This window comes from Odocoileus virginianus, chromosome 9 (genome assembly GCF_023699985.2).
Source record: "Odocoileus virginianus isolate 20LAN1187 ecotype Illinois chromosome 9, Ovbor_1.2, whole genome shotgun sequence".
Lineage (NCBI taxonomy): Eukaryota > Metazoa > Chordata > Mammalia > Artiodactyla > Cervidae > Odocoileus > Odocoileus virginianus.
The window spans coordinates 36,879,965-36,901,696 of NC_069682.1; the positions used below are offsets into that span (position 1 = coordinate 36,879,965).

A 21,732-nucleotide genomic window follows, 5' to 3' on the forward strand; every position below is an offset into this window, starting at 1 on the left:
ACAGCAACAACAAAAGACAGAAGATAGTAGAAAAAATAGCTTCCATTAGATGGGGGTGAGGAGGAAGTAAGGGAACTACCGTATTAAGACAGAGAGACAAAGTAACCAATGACTCAAGAAGCACCAAAACAAAGTCTTACACATCTGGGATGCAGTATCTATGAGAGATAGGTAGCATTTTCAGATCAATAAAGGAAAACGAATTCAGTATAGGGGACCCAGGATAAGTGGCTATCCATGTGGGGAAAAAAAATAAAATTGGATCCCTACTGCCACTCCATAAACATCAGCTCCAGGCAGATGAAAGACTTAAATGTATAGAGCAAAACTGAAACACTTATAAACATAAGGCAAATATTCTTATCCCTTTCAAGTTGGTGTTTTAAATTTTTCAGGGCTTCTCTGGTGGCTCAGTGGTGAAGAATCTGCCTGCTAATGCAGGAGAAATGGGTTGGACCCCTGAACCAGGAAGATCCAACATGCTGCGGAGCAACAAAGCCCATGGCCCACAACTACGGAGTCCGCGTGCCCTAGAACAGGTTCTCTGGAGTAAAAGAAGGCACTGCAGTGAGAAGCCTGTGTGCTGCAATTACAGAGCAGCCCCCGTCCCCGGCCATAACCAGACAAAGCTTACACAACAACAAAGGCCCAGCACAGCCAAAAGCAAATACCTAAATGAACTTCTAAAAATTTTCATAAAATGTAATAACAATGATAATCAAGAATATCAAAATTAAGAGCATCAAAAGACAACATAGAGAATGTGAAAATAAAAGCCACACATTGGAAGGAGAAATTCACCAGAAACATAACCAATATAGGATCTGTATTCAGACTACATAAAGAATTAGTACAAATAAAAAAAGACAAATCAACAGGAAAATGGAAAAGACATCAGTAGGCACCCCACAGATGAAACACATATGGCCAATCAACATAAGGAAAGACTTTATCGGCAACTTGAGAAATGCAAAACAAAATGAGATCCCATTTTCACCCACTTGACTCCCAAGATTTTAAGTCTGACAGTAGTAAGTGTTGGCAGGAATGTGGATGAACAGAAACTTTTTACCCACTGCTGGCCAAAACAGAAGTGATACAACCACTCTGGAGAAAGACACATTCTCTTGTGAAAAAAAGCACCCTGTTTCCCCGTGATTCATCAGTTCCATTCTAAGACAATACTGTTGAGAAAATCTTACACGTAGATCTTGAAACACATACAAGAATGTGCACAGTTTCATTTCTCATTTAAAAAAAGGAGGTGGGGGAACAAGCTAAATGTCAACAAGAGAATGGAAAAGTGAACTGTGTTCTACTCATGGTGGAATATCAAACAGCAGAGAAAACAATGAACTAGGGCAACGTGCCTACATGGTAGGCATGGTAAATACATGGTAATGAGTGAACAAAGCAATAATACCACCTTTAAGCTTAAAAATGAGGGAAACTAAAGGATGCATTGTTTAGAGGTACATACATCTCAAGCAAAACTACAAAGGAAAGCAAAGACACGACAGACAGAGCCAGCAGAGAGCCGTTCTCTGCGGGACCAAGACGACGCCCACGAGGCACGGCAACAGCACTGAAGGTGCTCTGGTTTCTACACTGGGGGTGGGTCTCTGGGTGTTTATCTGATGTTGAAATACACACACAGAATATACATGCAAATGGAACATACGTATAAAGCTGGTATATGCCCGTTAAAAAAAAATGAAGACCAAGGAAATTTAACACTCATATCTTCCAGGCAGGGAAGAGCAGGGAGTGACTTTCTGTGTGTACTTTGTACTTTTCTGGGATGTCTGGGTGTTCTATTCATAGACACTACTTTTGTTTTTTTTAATTAATAAATAGGAATTATCTGCATGAATGAGTTAGGGCTACTTTTTAATTTTGTGCTTTAAACTTTTCATTTTTGTTTTAAGAAACCGATAAATGCCATTTTACATTTTTTAAAAAAGAAAGAAACCATAACAGATCATTGCAACATCTCATTTATCTGTGAACTTGTGTCAGGTGAAGGCTACAACCTAAAGTGATACCAGGAATAGGGAGTCTAAGTGTCTGCTTGCCAGGCAAGGATGTCCTTAAAGAGAGAAAGTGCACATACAGACCAGGTGGGAAATTCTGTTTTCACGCTTACTGCATTCTATTTTTGTAATGTGACTATAATTTTACATAGAAAGTGAGCAAGTCTTTCAAAGCCCTAAAACACATCTAAGCGGAAAAAAATTTTAAAACATAGTGTCACGGCCACTAGTAAATGTGCGTATCGTGCCAGTGATCTGTAGGTTTATTTTTAATGACACATGGATGTACTCTGAAAAGATCTTACTGTTATTCCTTCATGCTCTTTCTTCTCATGTCCTTTGCTCTCCTGAGCAGGCCTGGGCTCTGAAGAACTCACATTCTCTGCATTTTCTAGCTTTGGGCCTAGAGATTTGGGGGCAGGGAGAGGGGAAATCAACAACAGAAATATTTCAGATGGTAAAACTGGAAGAAGATTTTTATACATAGGCAATGGTTAAATTTAGATATTTAGATATTCTAAGACATGTAACAACAAGAGTGCAGGGCCCAGCACGTGAGCAGCCTAAGGATCACGACTGCTCCACAGACCTGTTCTCTGATGCACAGAGAACTTCACCGTCGAGTGTTAATGTTACACATGGTGACGGGAGGGGGAGCCACAAGCCTGTCCGGGGGCCTTGGAGAAGGGGTCTCAGACAAGAGCTGCCCCAGTCAGCCAGGCCAGGGAAGGGAGGAAGAGGACAGGGAAGGGAGCGTGAAGTGGCTCAGCATTGCTGGCGAGAGAAGTAACCAACAACCAGTGTCCATAATAGAAAATGGGATATCTCTACCGAGCCTGCCACCGTGAATTAACAAGATCAGGTTCTATGCATAGTCTGGGGCCAATAAATCTTCTTTAAAAAATAAATGAACAAATTCCTAGGGAAAAAAAAAACACAAAACTTATGCATATTAAAACAAGAAAAGGAAACTACGAAGTCTTAGAATGATTTAAAAATCTGAATAGTACTTTAAAATCATCTGACAAGAAAATTCCAGGCAACTGATGGATTCCACCAAATATTTAAGGGGAAAAAGATCATAACAATCCTACACAAAGACTTCTGGAGAACAGAAAACCTTCTAGGTAACAGATTTCTCAAATTGTTTTTATTGTGTATTTATTATTTTTCTTTCGAGAGAATTTCTATGAGGGGCTATACCCTGCTCATGAGATGAGGATGGCATGACCCTGACACTGAGGACTACAGGATGGCTTGGTTGACTGTTTACCTGACTCATGAAACTAAGTACGTATGTTCACTATCAGCAGACACACTTAACACGCATTTTCACTGTAAAACACGTTAGTCAATGTTCACAGGTCTAACCACCTCCCTCCTCACCTTTCACCCTGGTTGCTGCTGGAGAAACAGTGTGGATTAATGCTAATGGGTGTGCGCGCGTGCTCAGTCGCTCAGCTGTCTCCAACTCTGCAACCCTATGGACTGTAGCCCTTTTGGCTCCTCTGTCCATGGGATTTCCCAGGCAAGAATACTGGAGTGGGTCGCCATTTCCTCCTCCAGCGGATCGTCCCGACCCAGGGATTGAACCTGGGTCTCCTGCACTGCAGGCAGATTCTCTACCGCTGAGCCACCAGGGAGGCCCATACCGTTAATAATACAAGTTATCATTTTTCAACCTCAGCCGATCTGCACGCTGCTAATAAACGTCATAGGTCTGGTCAGCCATCCACCTCTCATCCCTCACCCCGCGACCCCTCTCCTCCTGGCCTCTGCCCTAACCTGCTGCCCTCCCTCGCCTGGGGTGAACATCCTCTGCCTCCCACCTCCTCCAGCCACTCTGGATTTCTTTTTAGTCCTTAAACATGCTACACTGGAAAACAGGACACACACACACACAATTCAGATAATTAGATAAAAATAAGTAGTGAAAATATTTCATGTGATTCAAGAAATCACATCCTTGCAATCAAACTCTAAAGTAAATTCCCTTGAAATAAACAGAACAAGGATTAAAGTAGAAAGCCCCACGACACACAGCCTCTCCCTGGCCAGAAGCTAGAGTCTCACGTGAGTAAGATGCTGATACCTGGGGGGGCCTCGGGACACAGCGGCTCGGTGACCTCAGGGCTGCTGCCACTCCGAACCATCAGCTGCTGCCCCAGGGGCCCAGATTCGGTGGCAGATGCATTTTCTGGCTGCAGGTATTCTTCCACTTCTGTGGGCATTAACACAGAACACACAGGGATGGATATCAAAACATTTTAAAATAATTTCACTACTTCACTGACTCTAGATACTTTTTCCCCACAAAAATTATGCAGTAGGATTAGCGGCTTTCACATTATAAAGTTTTCTCTGTTTGTTAGAAGTTCTATTTCACTCCAAGGGTACATTTGCCTTCTAAGTTCTACGAAGTGTTTTAATTCAAAGAAGAAAAAAAAAAAAAAAACAGAGAGAGCACAAGCAGAATGGTTGACAACTGTAAGTCATAGGAGCTTCAGGGACAGGCATGCCCAAGGGAGGGGGAGCCAGGAGATGCAGGGACAGGGCATTTACACTTGAGAGAGCAGAATATCACACACACACACACACATACACGCACGCACCCGGAAGGAAGATGAAAGGAAGCGGGAATTTCAACTTAATCATTCCTTTTCACAGATAAATGTTCAATTGTCCAACGTAAAATACTGCAATTATTTAATGACATATCACCAAATGCAAGCATGAATCTATCACTTAAGTACAAAAACGTCCACTGATATTTTTGGAGAATCGATAAACGTACATCATAAAATAGAAAACCACAGCTGAGTACTGACCACTGGGTGATCCCAGCTAGGATCAAGATAAACCATGTTCCCCTAGAGAAGAGAAGTCCCTCCTAGCTCATTTCTGAATGTCATGGTTCATTTTAATCTCCCAAGACAACACAAGGCGCTGGAAGGATCACCCCACCTCCTATCTGCAGCATGGAGGCCCCAAGGTGACACCATCCCTGACCTCCAGCTTTATCCTTATCGGCCTCCTCCCCGCCCTCCTCCCTGCCCTCCTCCCCGCCCTCCTCCCCATGGCCTCAGGAAGGCCCCCCTACAACCCAGATCTGACGGTCCCACCCCCTGTGGACGCCCAGGCCCCCACCATTGTCTGCTCAAGCTCACGCTCCTCACGGTGAACAAGGGCCCCTTGATGTCACCCCAGAGGCTTGACCCCCACTAGGAGTCCTTGCGCTCTTCGGGCTGAGCAGGCCCAGCCCACCTGACCCTGCCGCTCCCTCCCTCCTGCTGCTCCCCCCACCCCTAGGTTGACCTCCACCCCCACCATGCTGGCCAGGCTCCCCTCCTGGAGCACTTGCCACATGGTCTTGCCTGTGACCCCACCGCTGCCTCACCTCCAGACTTCACCCTCCTTTGTGCAGCCTCAGAACTCTACATCCATAACCCTAGGATCATGTTTTCTCCAAATTTTCATTAGTCATAGTTTCAGTCCTTCTAACAAACTATGACAAACCCAGACAGCAAAGACATCACTTTGCCAACAAAGGTCTATCTAGTCAAAGTTATGGTTTTCCAGTAGTCATGGACAGGTCTGAGTTGGACCATAAAGAAGGCTGAGTGCCGAAGAATTGAACTGTGGTGTCAGAGAAGACCCTTGAGAGTCTCTTGGAAGGCAAGGAGATCAAACCAGTCAATCCTAAAGGAAATCAACCCTGACTGTTCTTTGGAAGGACTGATGCTGAAGCTCCAATACTTCCACCCAATGTGAAGAGAAGACTCATTGTTAAAGACCCTGACACTGCGAAAGATTGAGGGCAGGAGGAGAAGGGGATGACAGAGGATGAGATGGTGACTCAATGGACATGAGTCTGAACAAACTTTGGGAAATGGTGAAGGACAGGGAAGCCTGGTGTGCTGCAGTCCATGGGGTTGCAGAGTCGGACATGACTGAACAACTCAACAACAACAACAATCAGTCCTTCTAAGAAGGGACTGATGAAAACTCAGCCTGTACTGTCCTCCCTGGACGTGTCACCCGATTCATCCCCTGAAATGTGGCCAAGCTGTCCTCCTTTGTGTAACCTTCAACCAGAACCACAAGGCAAGGGCTGGTCCACCCCAAGCAAGAAGCTGTATGTAGGAAGATTCTAAATATAACAGAGGATTTCACTGAAGGGCTGTCGCTTTATTTTTACTATCCATACAAAAATTCTATTTTAAAGTACACGGATACAAGTTCCAAGACCTCAAAACTGTGAAATGTGTGTGGTCCTTCACTTATGATCCAAAGTCCAGGTGTGAAAGTAAAAGTATGACTTGCTCAGTCACTTTTCGATCCCATGGTCTATCTGTGGAATTCTCCAGGCAAGAAAACAGGAGTGGGTTGCCATTCCCTTCTTCAGAGAATCTTTCCAACCCAGGGATTAAACCCAGGTCTCCTGCATTGCAAGCAGATTCTTTACCATCTAAACTACCAGGGAAGCAGGGCCATGATCTAAATCCAGATACTGTTGAAAAGCTGGACTCAGGGAACAAGCAAAAGAAGGCAGGGTAGCAAGAGCAGACAGATCCCCCACAGCCTTGTCTTTTCACATTGTTTCTGCCCTTATCTGCTCCTAAAGAGTCAAGAGCTATTCACTTCCCCACAAGAAACATGGGACATCCATAAACACCATGCTCCACCCAGCATCCCAGAGGGCAGACCAGGCCCCCTACGGCTCTGCTCCCAGACTCCTCAGCATCAGGCAGAGGAAGCCAGATGACACCACTCACCATCCTTCCCACTGTCTTCTTTCATTGTTCATTCTAATTATGCATGACACTGACACCTTCTGAGAAGGGCTTCTATTTGTTAACAAACCTACTTGTAAATCCATTGTCAGCAGAGGGAGCCCAAGAGCTTCCTGCTTCTATCAGAAACAACTGGCACCTGCCGGTCTTTATGGACAGTGGGAAGAGTGGGCTTTATTCCCTTAAATGTGATGCCAAGTGCTGATAGATGCTAGTTTCTAGGCTCTGAGCAGAAACAAATAAGAGCTGGGCCAACGCTGGCAGCATCTTTTTCAGGATACAGAACATCGCCATCTGGTGGGATGAAGCCCAGCCATGGGACCACAGCTTCCAAATACGAGTGTCCCCACCAGTCCTCAGACAACAGACAGAAAAAGAGCCTGCAGGGCCAGCTGCTCTGCCTTCACAACAGGCTGGCCTGATGTGGCTTTAAGGCTCTGCTTTTGTAAAAAGGCTGATGGGGCCTTCTCAGGTGGAGGAAGTCCAAGCCTGCAGAAACCATGGGAAGAGGTGGGATCGGAGGCCCGTGAAGAAGGGGAGGGTGGGGGGTGAATCCTGGTCCCAGGAACTGCCAGGCTGTGGAGCGGGTGCCCTGAGCTACTCCTGGTCTCAGCTGTCACGTGAAAGAGGGTGAAGGAAGAAAAAGCATGCAAATTCTCTTTATCCAGCAAGTTAAACCCAATTTCCCAACTTGGAACTGTACATTTTCGGGCCTTTTCTCATATCTTGTTCTAAGTCTATACTCAATATTTTTTCTGTACAGATGAACAAATGACTACCAGAAACATTTTCTTGGTACTTTTTTCCTTTCTTTTTAAAACAGTTCTCGAGCTCCCCCTGCTGGCTTTTTTTTTCGGTTAAGGCTGTCCCTCTTCTCCAGGGTCAGATGTAGCTACTGCTCTTTTCTAACAAATTAAAACCATTTAACATTGATACCATGGGGTTACAAAGTGTCAGACATGATTGAGTTACTAACAGTAACACTACTACTGAAACTCAACATTCATAAAACGAAGATCATGGCATCAGATCCCATCACTTCATGGCAAGTAGAAGGAGAAAAAATGGAAACAGTGGCAGATTGTATTATCTTGGGCTCCAAAATCACTGTGGATGGTGACTGCAGCCATGAAATTAAAAGATGCTTGCTCCTTAGAAGGAAAGCCATGACAAACCTAGTCAGCATATTTAAAAGCAGAAACATCACTTTGTCAACTAAAGTCCAAATAGTCAAAGCTATGGTTTTCCCAGTAGTCATGTATGGATGTGAGAGCTGGACCATAAAGTAGGCTGAGCACTGAAGAATTGATGCTTTTGAACTGTGGTGTTGGAGAAGACTCAAGAGTCCCTTGGACTGCAAGGAGATCAAACCAGTCCATCCTAAAGGAAATCAACGCTGAATACTCACTGGGAGGACTGATGCTAAAGCTGACACTCCAATACTTTGGCCACCTGATGTGAAGAGCTGACTCACGGGAAAAACCCTGATACTGGGAAAGATTGAGGGCAGGAGGAGAAGGGGCGCAGAGGATGAGATGGTTAAATAGCATCACTGACTCAATGGACATGAGTTTGAGCAAACTTTGAGAGATGGTGAAGGACAAGGAAGCCTGGGGAGCTGTAGTCCATGGGATCGCAAAGAGTTGGACATGACTTAGTCACTAAACAACAACACTGATATGCAAATATCAAGGTAGAGGATTATCTAATGTGCAAAATAGAAACAGGACAGTCTAAGTTACATAAAAAGGACATTACAAATGCTGGGAGGTCTAATGCAGCCTCTGTTTTGAATATCACACCATTCAAATCACTTCATAGGACTGAATTCTATCTCAGAATCACCAGATTATGGATTCTCTCAAGCAGGGCTAACCTAGAAACCCAAACTCTAAAAGCACCAACTTTTTGGCTTCTTGAGAGGATACATTACGCAATGGCCATTACTAAATCACTGCTTTCTAAAGCTTATTCAAAGCACTAGAAAAATGATCAAATAGGACTAATTTCATTTTTCCACACTGAAAGAAGAGTTGGCATGATTAAATTAAGTGTGCAAACTCTTCAGAAACTTCAATTTATCCCAGACGTCTGACTACTTTTCAAAGACATTTCATTCACTCTCTAATTTGAGGCTTCCTTAATCCATCTTACTAAACAGACTGAGACTCATTCTTCAATTACCAAAATTTCGGGTTCTGTTTACTCCTCATACAAGGTTGCACAAGCAAAATTAATCATGTAGTTTCCTAACTTTTAAAACACTGGGCACAAACCAACTTGACCCTATAAAAAGCACAAGAGACATAAATCAATTCAACCTCTTGATGTGTCCCACAAGAACACCGGGGACCCTGTTCATAAGCACATCCCGACAACCCGGTGCTACCTGGAGGCTGGAAAGCCAGACGCAGGGGCAGCAAAGTGAGGCTTTCAATCAGGCCCCGTTAAGCCTCCTTTGGAGCAAGAGAAGATCATGACCCTCTAATTACACCATTATAATATACTCCAAAGAAACATAAAACCTACCATCTGCATGGCCTGTGCTACAGATTGATAAATGTCCAAACATAAAAGCAGTTAAAAGTGCAAAACAGCTGGAAATAACTGTTTCCATTGAAGAGAAAAAAAAAAAAAAAGGAAGTCACTGAAATTGCCAGTTCCACCCCCAAAGTGTTCTTTTATGCAGCTATTCACACGAATTGACAGAATACAGGTGGTCGTGACTGTCCCAGAATTCTGGTGTGATCAAATAAGGCGTCCCAAAGGGATCAGAATAAGACATCAGAGTGGATGAAGGGAAGAAATAGTCTAATGGTTATATTATTAAAACACATGTTGTTAGGACAAGAAACCAAACCAAGAAACGTTAACCTAAAAGAACACAAAGTTAGCCGATTGTCACCTACAGTAAAGAGGGGCAACTTTAAAAGTGTCTGTAGGACTTCCCTGGTGGCCCAGTGGTTGGGAATCTGCCGGCCAATGCAGGGGACACAGGAACAACAAGGGAAGCCACCCCACTGCAAGCAAAGAGTAGCCCCTGCTCGCTGCAAGAGAGCCTGGGTACAGTAATATTAGAACACCCAGCACAGCCAAAAAAAAGTGTCTGTGTATTATGCACACACGAATGTGTATGTAGCCGACTACATCTGTATTCAGCAACAGGTCAGCAAGATAGGCCAGCACCAGAATTCAAAATGGAGCACACATTTAATCCTCTCGTGGGCCAGCCCATGGGGGACATAAAATCTCAGAGTGAGGACTGATACACGTTGTTCTGGGCCCAGGCCTTTAATACAAGAGTCATACGGGACTGTGGATCACTTCTCTAGTGCAGAAGACATGGCATCAGACGAGGGAAGCACTCGCAAATGGTGGTTTTCAGATGAAACATCAGCAGATCGTCCTCAAAGTCACTGTACCGCTAGGTCCTTTTCGCCGTAAAACCAGGAGGAGGAGGGTGGAGGCACAGAAACATACAGCAAGCACGGCCTGCTTCATTCCACCCTAAACTAAGGTCTCTCAGACCTCAGTGCCACTGATATTTTGGGTCAGACGGCTCTCTGCAGTAGCAGCAGCCTTGTCCATTGAAAGATGGTTAGCGGCATCCCTGGATGCAGGGAGCAGGACCCTGGCTTGATGACCACAAATGTTTCCAGACACTGCTAAATGTTCTTGGGGGGCAAACTGTCCCCAGTTGAGAATCCCTGCTTGAAATCGTATTCAATTTCTGTTGGAACTGTGTACATACATACGGGAATTGAGAACCTGAGTCAACCAAAATATAATAATGAATGAGAAAAAAAACTCCAAAATGAGATGACTAACAGGAAGAGATTTGTGAGAACATATTCTGGGCAAACTAGTTAAAAAAAACTTAAACAAAATGGGGTGGGGAAAAAAATGGGATGTGAAAAAGGAAAACTTTTCACCTTATAGGCATATATCAGCCAAATAGAAAGCAAAACTAGTTAAAATACTTTTTTAATCATCTCCAGGTAGGAGTATTTTTTTTTTTAACCAAATTGTGAAGCAGTTAATGTTCACCAGTGATTTAACTGACTGGTGGCCATCTTCTCATGTACCATTCTTACTATTTTCCACTTTCAGTATTTACCAGACAAAAAGAGCTTTCTAAGAAATGCAGTTCTTACTCTTCTATCATATTCTAGAAGTAAGTAACATGACATCTTATGTATTCATCAGGGGTATGTTGCTTTGCTAAACCAGAGTATGACATGATTTATTGCCACTCAAAGCCACAATTAAGCTATCTCCAATATTAAATAGATACTAATCTATAATGCTATCTTTCTGAGACCAAAAGGACATGAAAACATTTCCCTCTTCAGCAAGAAGATTCATTTTGGGATCACAGAGAAACAAGTAGACCCAGACCTAATTATTCACTATAAATCCTTTTGCTGAGTTGTTCAAGCTAATAATTACTTTTGATGCAACAACATCTTAATAAACCAGAAAGGGCAAGTATATAAACAATACGTAGCTGAACTCAATTTTAACTGGCTAAAGGCCTGGAATAACACTCTTTTGGAAATTAGCAATTTTCACCATTGTTATTTTTTTTACTCAAATTGTTTTTATTATTCATTGTTACCTTTCATACTCAATAATCAGTATGAATCCGTGTAAACTGGTCATTATTTTATACATGAATATGATTTATTCACTCCAAGGAACTCTAACCTGCATAACTTTTCCAGTTCATTCATTCTGAGGGAGGCCCAGCAAACACACTAACATTGGCAGGCTCTGAACCATTGTAGAATTTTATGAAGATTCCCTTCCACTCTATAGGCTCCATATACAAGACACACAAGGCTGGCATCACTGTTTTCCCCTCTTAAAAACTATGGTTCTCTGGACATGTGGACACAGTGGGAGAAGGGGAGGGTGGGATGAATTCAGAGAGCAGCATTGACATGTATATGCTACTGTGTGTAAAACAGACAGTGGGAACCTGCTGCATAAAATAAGGAACTCAGCCTGGTGCTCTGTGATGACATAGAGGGGTCGGGGGGAGCAGGAGGAAGTCCAATAGGGAGGGGATATATGTATATACATAGCTGATTCACTTCATTGTACAGCAGAAACTAACATATTATAAAGCAATTATATTCCAAGAAAAAAAGTATAGTTCTCAGCTCAGAATGCAAAGCCCAGATGCAGAGATTCTGCTTGACTATTTAATTGCTACTGAGCATCTAACCACCTAGAAACAATTGATATTCTTTGAAAATTAACGCCAAGTGCAATGGCCGGGCACACATGCGTGAGGCAGGGATATTAACAAATGAAGGCAGACCCAGGGGCAAGCGAGCAAGCGGGAGCAGCCCAGGGACACAGCAGGACAGAAGAGACAGTATTACAGTACCTGACAGCCTGTGGGAGCAAGAAGAGTAAGAGAAACCGGGGAAGAGCGCGCTCACGGTGTGGAGGAGGAGTGGGACGCTTTTAGTGGCGGGCAAAGCCTCAGAGAGGTGAGCACAGTTGCTGATAGACTGGCTTCGCTTAGCTTCCAGGAGAGACAAAGCAACAGAGTCAAGTGTCAGAAGAACATCAAGATCTTTCACTTCTTCCTTTCCTTATTATTATTATTTTTCTGGGCTCACTTTAAATATTCAGAGGAGGTCACTTCAGACTTTAAAGGAAGTTGGCACAACACACAGGATTTAATGATAAGTCTCTAAATATAGCCAACTTTCCGTCATGCTGATGGTGAGGAGAACGGGCCATTCACAAATGATCGATCTCCTTTTTAGAAGGCCTTGTGTGTTGAGCCTTTCCTTTTTTTTTCTTCTGGGACTCAGATTTGTGTTTGGGTCGTCTGTTTACTTGGGCAGACGTCATAACCAGTTTTCTCTTCTAAAAGGACCCAAACAAAAAGACCATGGTGAGGGAGGGAAGAATCTAACTTAAGATCAAAACTGTTTCATAAATAATCAGGCTTACTGAGAGATGACTGCATTTAAAAGCAAATCATTTAGTAAATCAAATATTGTAAAAGCTCAAGAACACATAAAAGTCAACTTGAAGATTCAAGGATCTGACATTTGGGAAAAAAGTAAAAGTCTTCATGAAACATAGCCTTTGAAATCACACTTTGTGCTGATTAAGTCCATAATTTCTTACTACAAACTTTAGGATGTTCTTAGCTTTTCTATATACTATATATTTCTACTCAAAACCATTTGAGGAAATGAATGGACGTAAGGAGAGGATAGGCCTCATACACATGAAACCGTCATCAGGAAAACCAGTTTAGTCCTTAAAACAAAACTAGGACAGTTTACTTACTGTATTATTTTCACATGATTTTATTTAACATTAATGAAATAGACCTACAAATTATAGTGATGCTTTTGCAAAAAGCAAAACAAACTTCTTACTTTTCCTGTCTCTTCCCCACTCTCTGACTACCAGAATTCCCAGCTCTAGAGAACTGTCTGCAACGCATAATCACAAACATGTTAGATACTATTTAGGTGAAGACAACTTCCGTGTAAACATCAAACTAATTTGACTTCAAATTTCCTGAAAGATGTGTCCATGTCTCAACGTCAGGGACACTTCATTTAAAAAGTTTTCCTTTTACAAGTCAAATAATTGTGCATTTTCCCGAAATTGATCACTAGATAGTTTAGAAATAATAAAATATAAGGTTTTTTTTTTCTGGTTCAAAGATTTTATTTTATTTTTATTTTTTTTTATTTTTTTATTATTTTTTTTTCCATTTATTTTTATTAGTTGGAGGCTAATTACTTTACATCATTACAGTAGTTTTGTCATACATTGAAATGAATTAGCCATGGATTTACATGTATTCCCCATCCCGGTCCCCCCTCCCACCTCCCTCTCCACCCGATCCCTCTGGGTCTTCCCAGTGCACCTTTTTGTGTGGAAATCTGCTTTAACCATTCACTTTAGACATGTAAGATTTTAGCATCATTCACACTCAGGAAAACAAGGTCAACTTTTTAATTCTCTAAGATTCTCCCTGCCAGTCCTTTTAAGGTGCAAACAAGTTAATCCTCTGTTAAATTAATCATCACTTCCTCACTCCACAATTGCTGATTTTATATTTCCCTCTCACCACTATTACTGACATTTTCTGAGTCTAAGTATAGTCTGTGGGGCAAATTAGAATAATCTTATAATACTCTCTTACTGGGATCAGAAAAAAAGTCACTTTCAAATGGGTCTTCCATAACAAACATCTTCATGCTAACAGTGCAAAACCTAATGTCGTGAGCTGTTGTTCCCTCATTCAAAGGGGCCTCTACACAACCAAAATCTACTGTGAGAATATTCTGGGCCTTCTCAGAAGACTAAAGGTATGTAAAAAAATTGAAATGAGTAAAAATTCTAATATGTAGTCTAGATAGATTACTTTTATAAAACAGTATGATAGTAAAAATCTTCAAAAATCATTGCCTTCACAGGCAACAAAAAAGTCATAATATTTTATAATTTTAAAAATATAAAATAGGAAATACATATATATTCATTGTTGTTGTTTAGTCACTTTAGTCGTGTCTGACTCTTTACAACCCTATGGGCTATATAGCCCATCAGGTTCCTCTGTCCATGGGATTTTCCAGGCAAGAATACTGGAGTGGGTTGCAATATGTATAAAGTATTGGGTTGGTGAAAAAGTTAATTTGTGCTCTTCTGTAAGATTCTATGTAAAATTCAAAGAACCTTTTTGGCCAACCCAATACATGAAGAAAATAAATCTGTCCAACTCAATAGCTCTCATCTTCACTATCTGTTAAAGGTTAGGGTTCTAAGTGTTTTTGATTGAATGACTGCTACAAATGTCAGGTTTATGGTTTTGAAGTGACATACTCTACAAGCACCTTTACTTGATTTCGTGAAAGTTCTTGTTTTTGCATGACTTCTCAGGCAATTGAGAACACTGCCACAGAAAGGCACAGAGGATTCTCTAAAACCTACCAGCACCTCTATCGTATTGTTGGTCTAGAATACCTATTGAGAAACGAAGGTGCAATCTCTCCGATGGCTATGCTTTGGTCAAACAGAAGGCGAGGGTGGGATGTTTCAAGAGAACAGCATTCAAACATGTATATTATCTAGGGTGAAACAGATAACCAGCCCAGGTTGGGTACATGAGACAAGTGCTCGGGCCTGGCGCACTGGGAAGACCCAGAGGGATCGGGTGGAGAGGGAGGTGGGAGGGGGGATTGGGATGGGGAATACATGTAAATCCATGGCTAATTCATTTCAATGTATAACAAAAACTACTGTAATGATGTAAAGTAATTAGCCTCCAACTAATAAAAATTAAAAAAAAAAAAACAGTGGCATATAGAACACGCAACATAGAATCATCTGTCTATGTTAATATGTGAGAGGGCTTCTCTGGAAGCTCAGCTGGTAAAGAATCTACCTGCAAGGCAGGAGACCCCAGTTCAATCCCTGGAGAAGGGAATGGCTTACCCACTCTAGTATTCTTGGACTTCTCTGGGGCTCAGACAGGAAAGAATCTGCCTGCAATGCGGGAGACCTGGGTTCAACCCCTGGGTCGGGGAGATGCCCTGGAGAAGGGAGCAGCCACCCATGCTTTAAAAAGTGCTTTGAATGAGCAATTTAGTCACCTCTGTAATTGAGGGGTTGAGAGGGGCAACAGGCAGTCTGGGAGGCTCAACCATGGCACGAACCCCTATTCTGATCCCTTTCGAGGACCCAGTGGGGGGGGAGAGAGAAGAGACTTTAGGAGTTCAGATGAGAAAGGAAATAGGTGAATGAGCCTTCCCCAAAGCTGCCTGTTTCCGGAAACTGGGTCTCTCCTCAGGAAGAGGATGAAGGAAGCAGTAAATGAGGGATAATGACCAACAAATATTATTGGAAAAATAATGAGGCAGTTAGGGTTAATGTGTAATATATTTTCATAAAAACAACAGGATTCTAAGGCATCTGTTGTAAGCCTTGACTGAGCACTGGAAACTATGCAGAGTGTCAATGAATCTTTGGTTTATGACCAGAGGAAATTGTGGCTTTCTCTCTGCAGTCAACATACTGAATAACAATTTCAATTGCATGGCATTATTGATGTGAAAAGCAGACCTACACGAATCTGTCTTAACTTTGGTTTTGTTTTTGATGTGGACCATTCTTAAAGCCTTTATTGAATTTGTTACAATATTGCTTCTGCTTCATATTTTGGTTTTTCTTGGCTGTGAAGCAGGTGGGATCTTTAGACCAGGGACTGAACCTGCATCCCTTGCACTGGAAGGCGAAGTCTTAACCACTGGACTGCCACGTAAGTCCCATACAGGAATCTGTGTTAAACTTAAGTTATAGCCTCAGAGTCACTGGGAGGGGTTTGGAGCTTTATTTGTTCTTATTACATACCGTATACAAGCTTAGTTACTAAAGAGTTCTCTTTTTAAGAATAAAGTGTAGCAACGGTGCGATTAACGGGAGGTTCCCGTTCAAGTTCTTATTAATTCTAACTGACTGTATGGTCAACGTGTAAACAAACAGGTAAGGTGCCCTTTTCCAAAGAAGCAGAAAACACAGATGTCTTCCTCCAGTCCTGAAAACTAAAGCTTTAGTCTCCTTTTCTTCGCTGGACTAAGTTTCCACACTCTCTTAAGATGAATACTGAACAACAATAACATAGCCGGCTGTGCGATTACCAAGAATCCATCTTCCTCAAGGTTCAAACAAAACGCCAATTTTCTCTCTTTTGCACCAACATCACACTCGATATTCACATCTTGTTCTTTATCATGCGGCAGAATTTAGAAATAAATGGTAAAAACCATGATTTGGAAAAGCAGACAGAAAGCTGAAAAGATATAGTGACATCTCAGTCAGTAAAAGGCCTCGTACTTAAGTTTTGAGTGGAATTTATTATAAAGCTGTAAAAAAAAAAATTCTTATAAATCCATTAAAATCCTATACTTCCTCTACATCCATTCTATGGAGAAATACTAGGACTCGCGCTTACCGGATGCCTTCTGGCGGACAATGTTTCTGGCTTTCTCGACCCCTGGCGCCCCGGACGTGGTGGCACTCCTGAATCGCATGGGTTCGGCTATGTCAGGGTGGCTCCGCCAGCTCAGAGAAAAGGACCTCCCCACAGTGCTTCCTTTCTGAGAATCCGGAACACAGCCTATGAGACGAGAAACACAATCCAGGGGCTGATTTCTTCATGATTCCTCCCCTAGCCCGTGCCGCTCAGCAAACCCCCTACACAGAATGATGCATAATCAGTAGGTTCTCCTGCAGGGTACCACTTCCTACACTGCAATTTAGGAGGTGAGTCATCCATCAGGCAACTGAAAATTCCTGTTGCCAAAGTAATTTTCAAGCCCCTTCAGTGGTCTCAAGAAAATTCTCCTATCTTCACAGCACTCATTCCAGTGTACAAAAACATGAATAGATCTTTCTCAATGTAAGAACAGTGTCAAATGAACTACACCACTGCTCCCTCTGTGTGTTAGTCCCTCAGGCGTGTCTGGCTCTTTTCGACCCCATGGACTGTAGCCCACCAGGCTTCTCTGTCCATGGAATTTTTCAGGCAAGAATGCTGGAGTGGGTTGCCATTTCCTTCTCCAACCACTGCTTCTGGGACACTCCAAAAAATGCTTCTATAAACCAGAAAATGAGAGATCACTGATTTTAGAACAGTATTCCGTCCTGTAGACGCAAACCTCTCCACAAATCCCTGAGAGAAATGTATGCCCATAAACTCTAATTACAGTCAAGTGAGGAAAGTCAACCAAATGCTACAAACAATACAAAACTCCTATTTTAAGCGAAGCTCCGAAACAGTAAAATGTTGAAGATCTGGGATTCATCTTCTCTTTTCTCCTCTCATACTGCACTAGACAAATATCTCAAGTGAGTGGTCAGGGATCAAAACGGATACAGAAGAAAAGAGAAAGAGACACTTAGAAGGTTCTGGGCACATGGCTGTCAGATGCCACCTGTGGCTCATTTGCACACCCAGATTCTTCTGAGAGTGTCCTTTGTTTCCACAAGTCTACTGTTTGCACAGCAAGGATTTCTGCAGTAAATATTTATATCCATTTTTGGAATAAAGCAACATGAATAAATCAGAAATATTTGTCATGGTCATTAAGTAAATAACCAAATTTGTTCTGTATCTGTCCATAAATAGCATTTTTTTTTAAGTTGTTTACCCTCCCAAGACAAGCTTATCTCTGACAAGCCTATGAATCTGTGTTCACATGGTGGGAGGGAAGAGAATATTCTGGGGGTTCAAAGGGAGGGAGGATTATAAGAATTTGAGGAGTGGGGGAATGTGCTGAGTTTTGAGAAGATCCTTACTTTGTCTCAGCCACTCCCTCCATCCTGAAAGGCATCCTCGTCAGGTAGACTCTGCTGGGCTGAGAGCCACAGTCTTAGGAAATCAAGTTCTTGGATGGAAGCATCCTGACCCTCCTGGACTCTGGGTTTACACAGAGACCCTCAGAGCTGCTATAGAGGTCACTACAGCGGCCCAGGGCCCAGGCTCTGGGCTCCCTGCCCTGACTTCATCCCATATCTCCACTCTTGTATATTTTTTTAAGGAAGGGGCTCTGTATAGCTTCAATGAGGGAGGGAAAAAAAGGATCTTCTGCCTAAAGTATGTAAAGACATCACTGCAGTAGACAGTCTAAACCTAAGCTGGGATTGGACAATTTCACTGGAACGCCCTGGACCTCAACCAGCTAGTTTTGGTTTCTCACTGACTTGCTCTTACTAATTGGTGCCCCGGGGAGCTACTCACAGACAGCAGTGGAGACACTCTAGGAACCAGTCATGTTAATTACACATCTCTACAGCTAACGAATCATTATAATTGGTTCGCACTTGCTGTATCCCACATCCTCTGTCATCCTCTCCTCCACTGACTCTGAGCTTCAACACATTACATACTGTGGCAGCAAACACTGGCCAAGCAGAGATCTGAAATGCACTTGAGAATGGGCTTGCCCTCCTGCTGCTCCTGGAACCCTGAGCCATTAGGTGAATAGCTTGAGCGAGCCTGCAGGGGTGAGGAAGCGTGTTCGGCCCCTTCACCTCCGCTACTGCAGTTGACAGCTAGCCAGCCTGATAGCAGGGCTGTGAGCAGGTCACAGCCCGGTTGACGGCAGGTGCAGCTGTGAGGCCAGCAGATCCATCCCAGGGAGGCCAACCCTGACTGCCAATCCATAAAATCATAATTAAAATAAACAGCGTTATTTGAAGCCATTTTGGGGTGCTTTGTCACATGGCAAGGCTAACTGACAAGACCTATGCTAAGACCATTGTGGAGGTTGCAGTTGACCATGGCAGGTAACGTGCCCTTTGGGAGTCTTTGGAGGAAAAACTCCTCTCAGATCCTAGGACCTGGAAAAGCCAGGCAGGGAGGCTGTTTACACCTTCTGAGGGACACAGAGGTGATGCTCTGATGCTACCCTGTTGATGATCAGAGTCAAATCTGCCCCCTCCCTGCCTCCCCACGCAGCCCCGAGGCTCTTCACTTGCATCCTTGCATTTTATCCACCTGCTGGGGCTCCAACACTGTTTATTCTGTCCCAGAATCCTTACATATTTTATCTATTGCATTATGTGTATTTCTATGAGCAGACTCAAAATGGTTACAGAATAAGCTGGAGGACAGGAAATTAATCCAAGGACTGTGTCACAGCCTTAAAAAACGTAACGAGGATGGGCTTCCAAAGTGTCATCTCAACAGACACCATCACTGATGTTCCCAGCTGGATCTGACTCCAGGTCTCACAATAGTTCTCACCCTGAAACAGAACAAAGCTAAACAACTCCATGGCAAGCACTCAGAATCCTCCATCTTCCCCAGAAAGGCAGCAGAAAAGATGACAAATATTGGGGTGTCTTGAGTGGGACTTGTCTGGCTTTGATTTCCAACTTTACCGCTTCTTAGCTGTGTGACCCCCAAATGAGCTGATCACTATGGACTCTGTCCTTGAGTGTCTGGGTCTGTGACGTGGGGACAGTGGCATGGATTTCACAGCCTCCTGTGAGGGTGATGGCAGAGATGGTGCCCCCCCACCACTGCTATCACTACAGCTCTCAGTCCTCCTCCTCCCTCCTCCTTCCCCCACAGCCCTTGCTTCCATCCATCATCGTTAGGAAGGGGACACAGAGCTGGATATGCAACTGAATGCCACTGTTAAAAAGACACCATTGGTACAGCTGACGCAATTCCATGCAATGACTGCCTGGGAATTAATACACATTCCTACTCAGCCTTGGACTTCCCAGGTGGTGGGAGCGTTAAAGAACCCGCCTGGCAATGCAGGAGACATAGAGACGTAGGTTCGATCCCTTGGTTGGGAAGATCCCCTGGAGAAGGGCATGGCAACCCACTCCAGTATTCTTGCCTAGAGAATCCCATGGACAGAGGGGCCTGGTGGGCTACAGTCCATAGGGTCGGAAAGAGTCAGACACGACTAGAGTGACTTAGCACGCGTGCATACACACAGCTCAGACACCCGGGGTCACCAGAGGAGCCAGAGATGGAATACCTTTGCCTCGCTGTTTCTTTTCCTTCTGTTCACTTAACTTGTCCAGAGGTAGACTGGTCATCTCAACTCCGTACACAGTCCTGGCAAGCACAGCCGTCAAGGAGTCCATGATGCTGGCCCACTCGTGGATCAGCTCCTCCCAGTCCGTGAGGGAAGACAGCACCCCGAGAAAGTCGTCCCAGAGCTCCCGAGAGATGTACACACAGAGGTTTGCTCGGATCCAGGCCACTATGAGTGTCTGAAAACAATCGATGGATGAAAGAATTCAATTGTCACTTGGAAGAAGTGTGCTTTTGACAAAATATTTTAAATTACTATTATTAATAAGATGAATTTTAAAGTAAAATGTGCTTTAGGGTATTGAGTTTAATTTCTGAAAATGCATCTGATCAATGGCAATCAAGACTTGAGCTACTGTGAAATCAGTTATCATTTTGAACAGATACTGATTTGAAACGACGCTAGTATCTGAGGCTGGTCCTGGCGGGACCTGGGGAGCCTGTTCTGTCTTCTGAGACATTCCTGCCCCCATCTCTGCAGGGGCCTCTCCCACAGGTAAACCTCCACCTGACCCACTCTTGCCTGACTTGCAGCAGATGACTCATGCAGACCCTCTGCCCTCCAGGCCCCAGCCTGCTCAGCTCCTCCCCTGGGTGGACGGGCACTGGGGGGGCCTTGCTCTTCCGAGCATGCCCCCCACCCTGCTCTCCCGAGCGTGCCCCTCTCCCTGCTCCCAGCCTCCCCCTCAACCTCTGCACTTCTGTTAACCCCACGTCACCTGGACCCCCTGCCCATCCAACTTCCCCAGCTCCTACCCATCAGCATGGAAACATGATCCAATTCTTCCTTATCGCAAACACACACACACACACACACACACAAACACACAAAGCTCACAAAGTTCCCTTGAATCCTGTGAACCCTGATGCCCCCTCGAGCTACAGCCCTTTCTTCCCCTTTCGAAGCAAATTTCTTGAAAGAACTGTCCGCACTCATCCATCTTCCACACTCACTCCACCCTCTGCCAGCCCACCTTCCACCTGGGTCTTGGTCCCCATTCTCACGGCTCCAGGGACGTCTGCTCACTGTTTAGCCCAGACATCTCTGCTGGCTTCCAGACCTTTCTATCTGCTCCCTGGTGGCCCCCGTGCACGTTCTGTGGGTGCCACCCTTCACCTCCACCATCAAGGAGATGGCCTTCTTTCTCTCTGACACATCCCCTCTCCCCAGGTGATCCCACTCAGTCCTGCGGCTTTAAACACAATCGCTAAGCACTCTGATAGCCCTCACACCTGCATTCCTATCTGAATGTCTCCATCCTACCCACACACCCGTGCTCTGTCCATCCTGCACCTCTTCAAA

General features: G+C 43.8%; 1 protein-coding gene across 4 annotated transcripts in view; it reads right to left on the reverse strand.

Annotated features, from left to right (window-relative positions):
• RALGAPA2 (Ral GTPase activating protein catalytic subunit alpha 2) overlaps positions 1-21,732 on the reverse strand; it is a 269,834-nt gene that overhangs the window by 162,815 nt on the left and 85,287 nt on the right. For 2 of the 4 annotated variants that reach the window (XM_070472230.1, XM_070472229.1), the window contains exons 15-19: positions 20,371-20,608; positions 16,824-16,988; positions 12,222-12,362; positions 4,126-4,254; positions 2,339-2,436 (exon numbers count right to left, since the gene is read on the reverse strand). In XM_070472230.1, the coding sequence (XP_070328331.1) occupies positions 2,339-2,436; positions 4,126-4,254; positions 12,222-12,362; positions 16,824-16,988; positions 20,371-20,608 (771 nt within the window). The remainder of the gene's footprint in view (positions 1-2,338; positions 2,437-4,125; positions 4,255-12,221; positions 12,363-16,823; positions 16,989-20,370; positions 20,609-21,732) is intronic. The other 2 variants (XM_020878409.2, XM_070472231.1) reach the window with 1 other exon arrangement.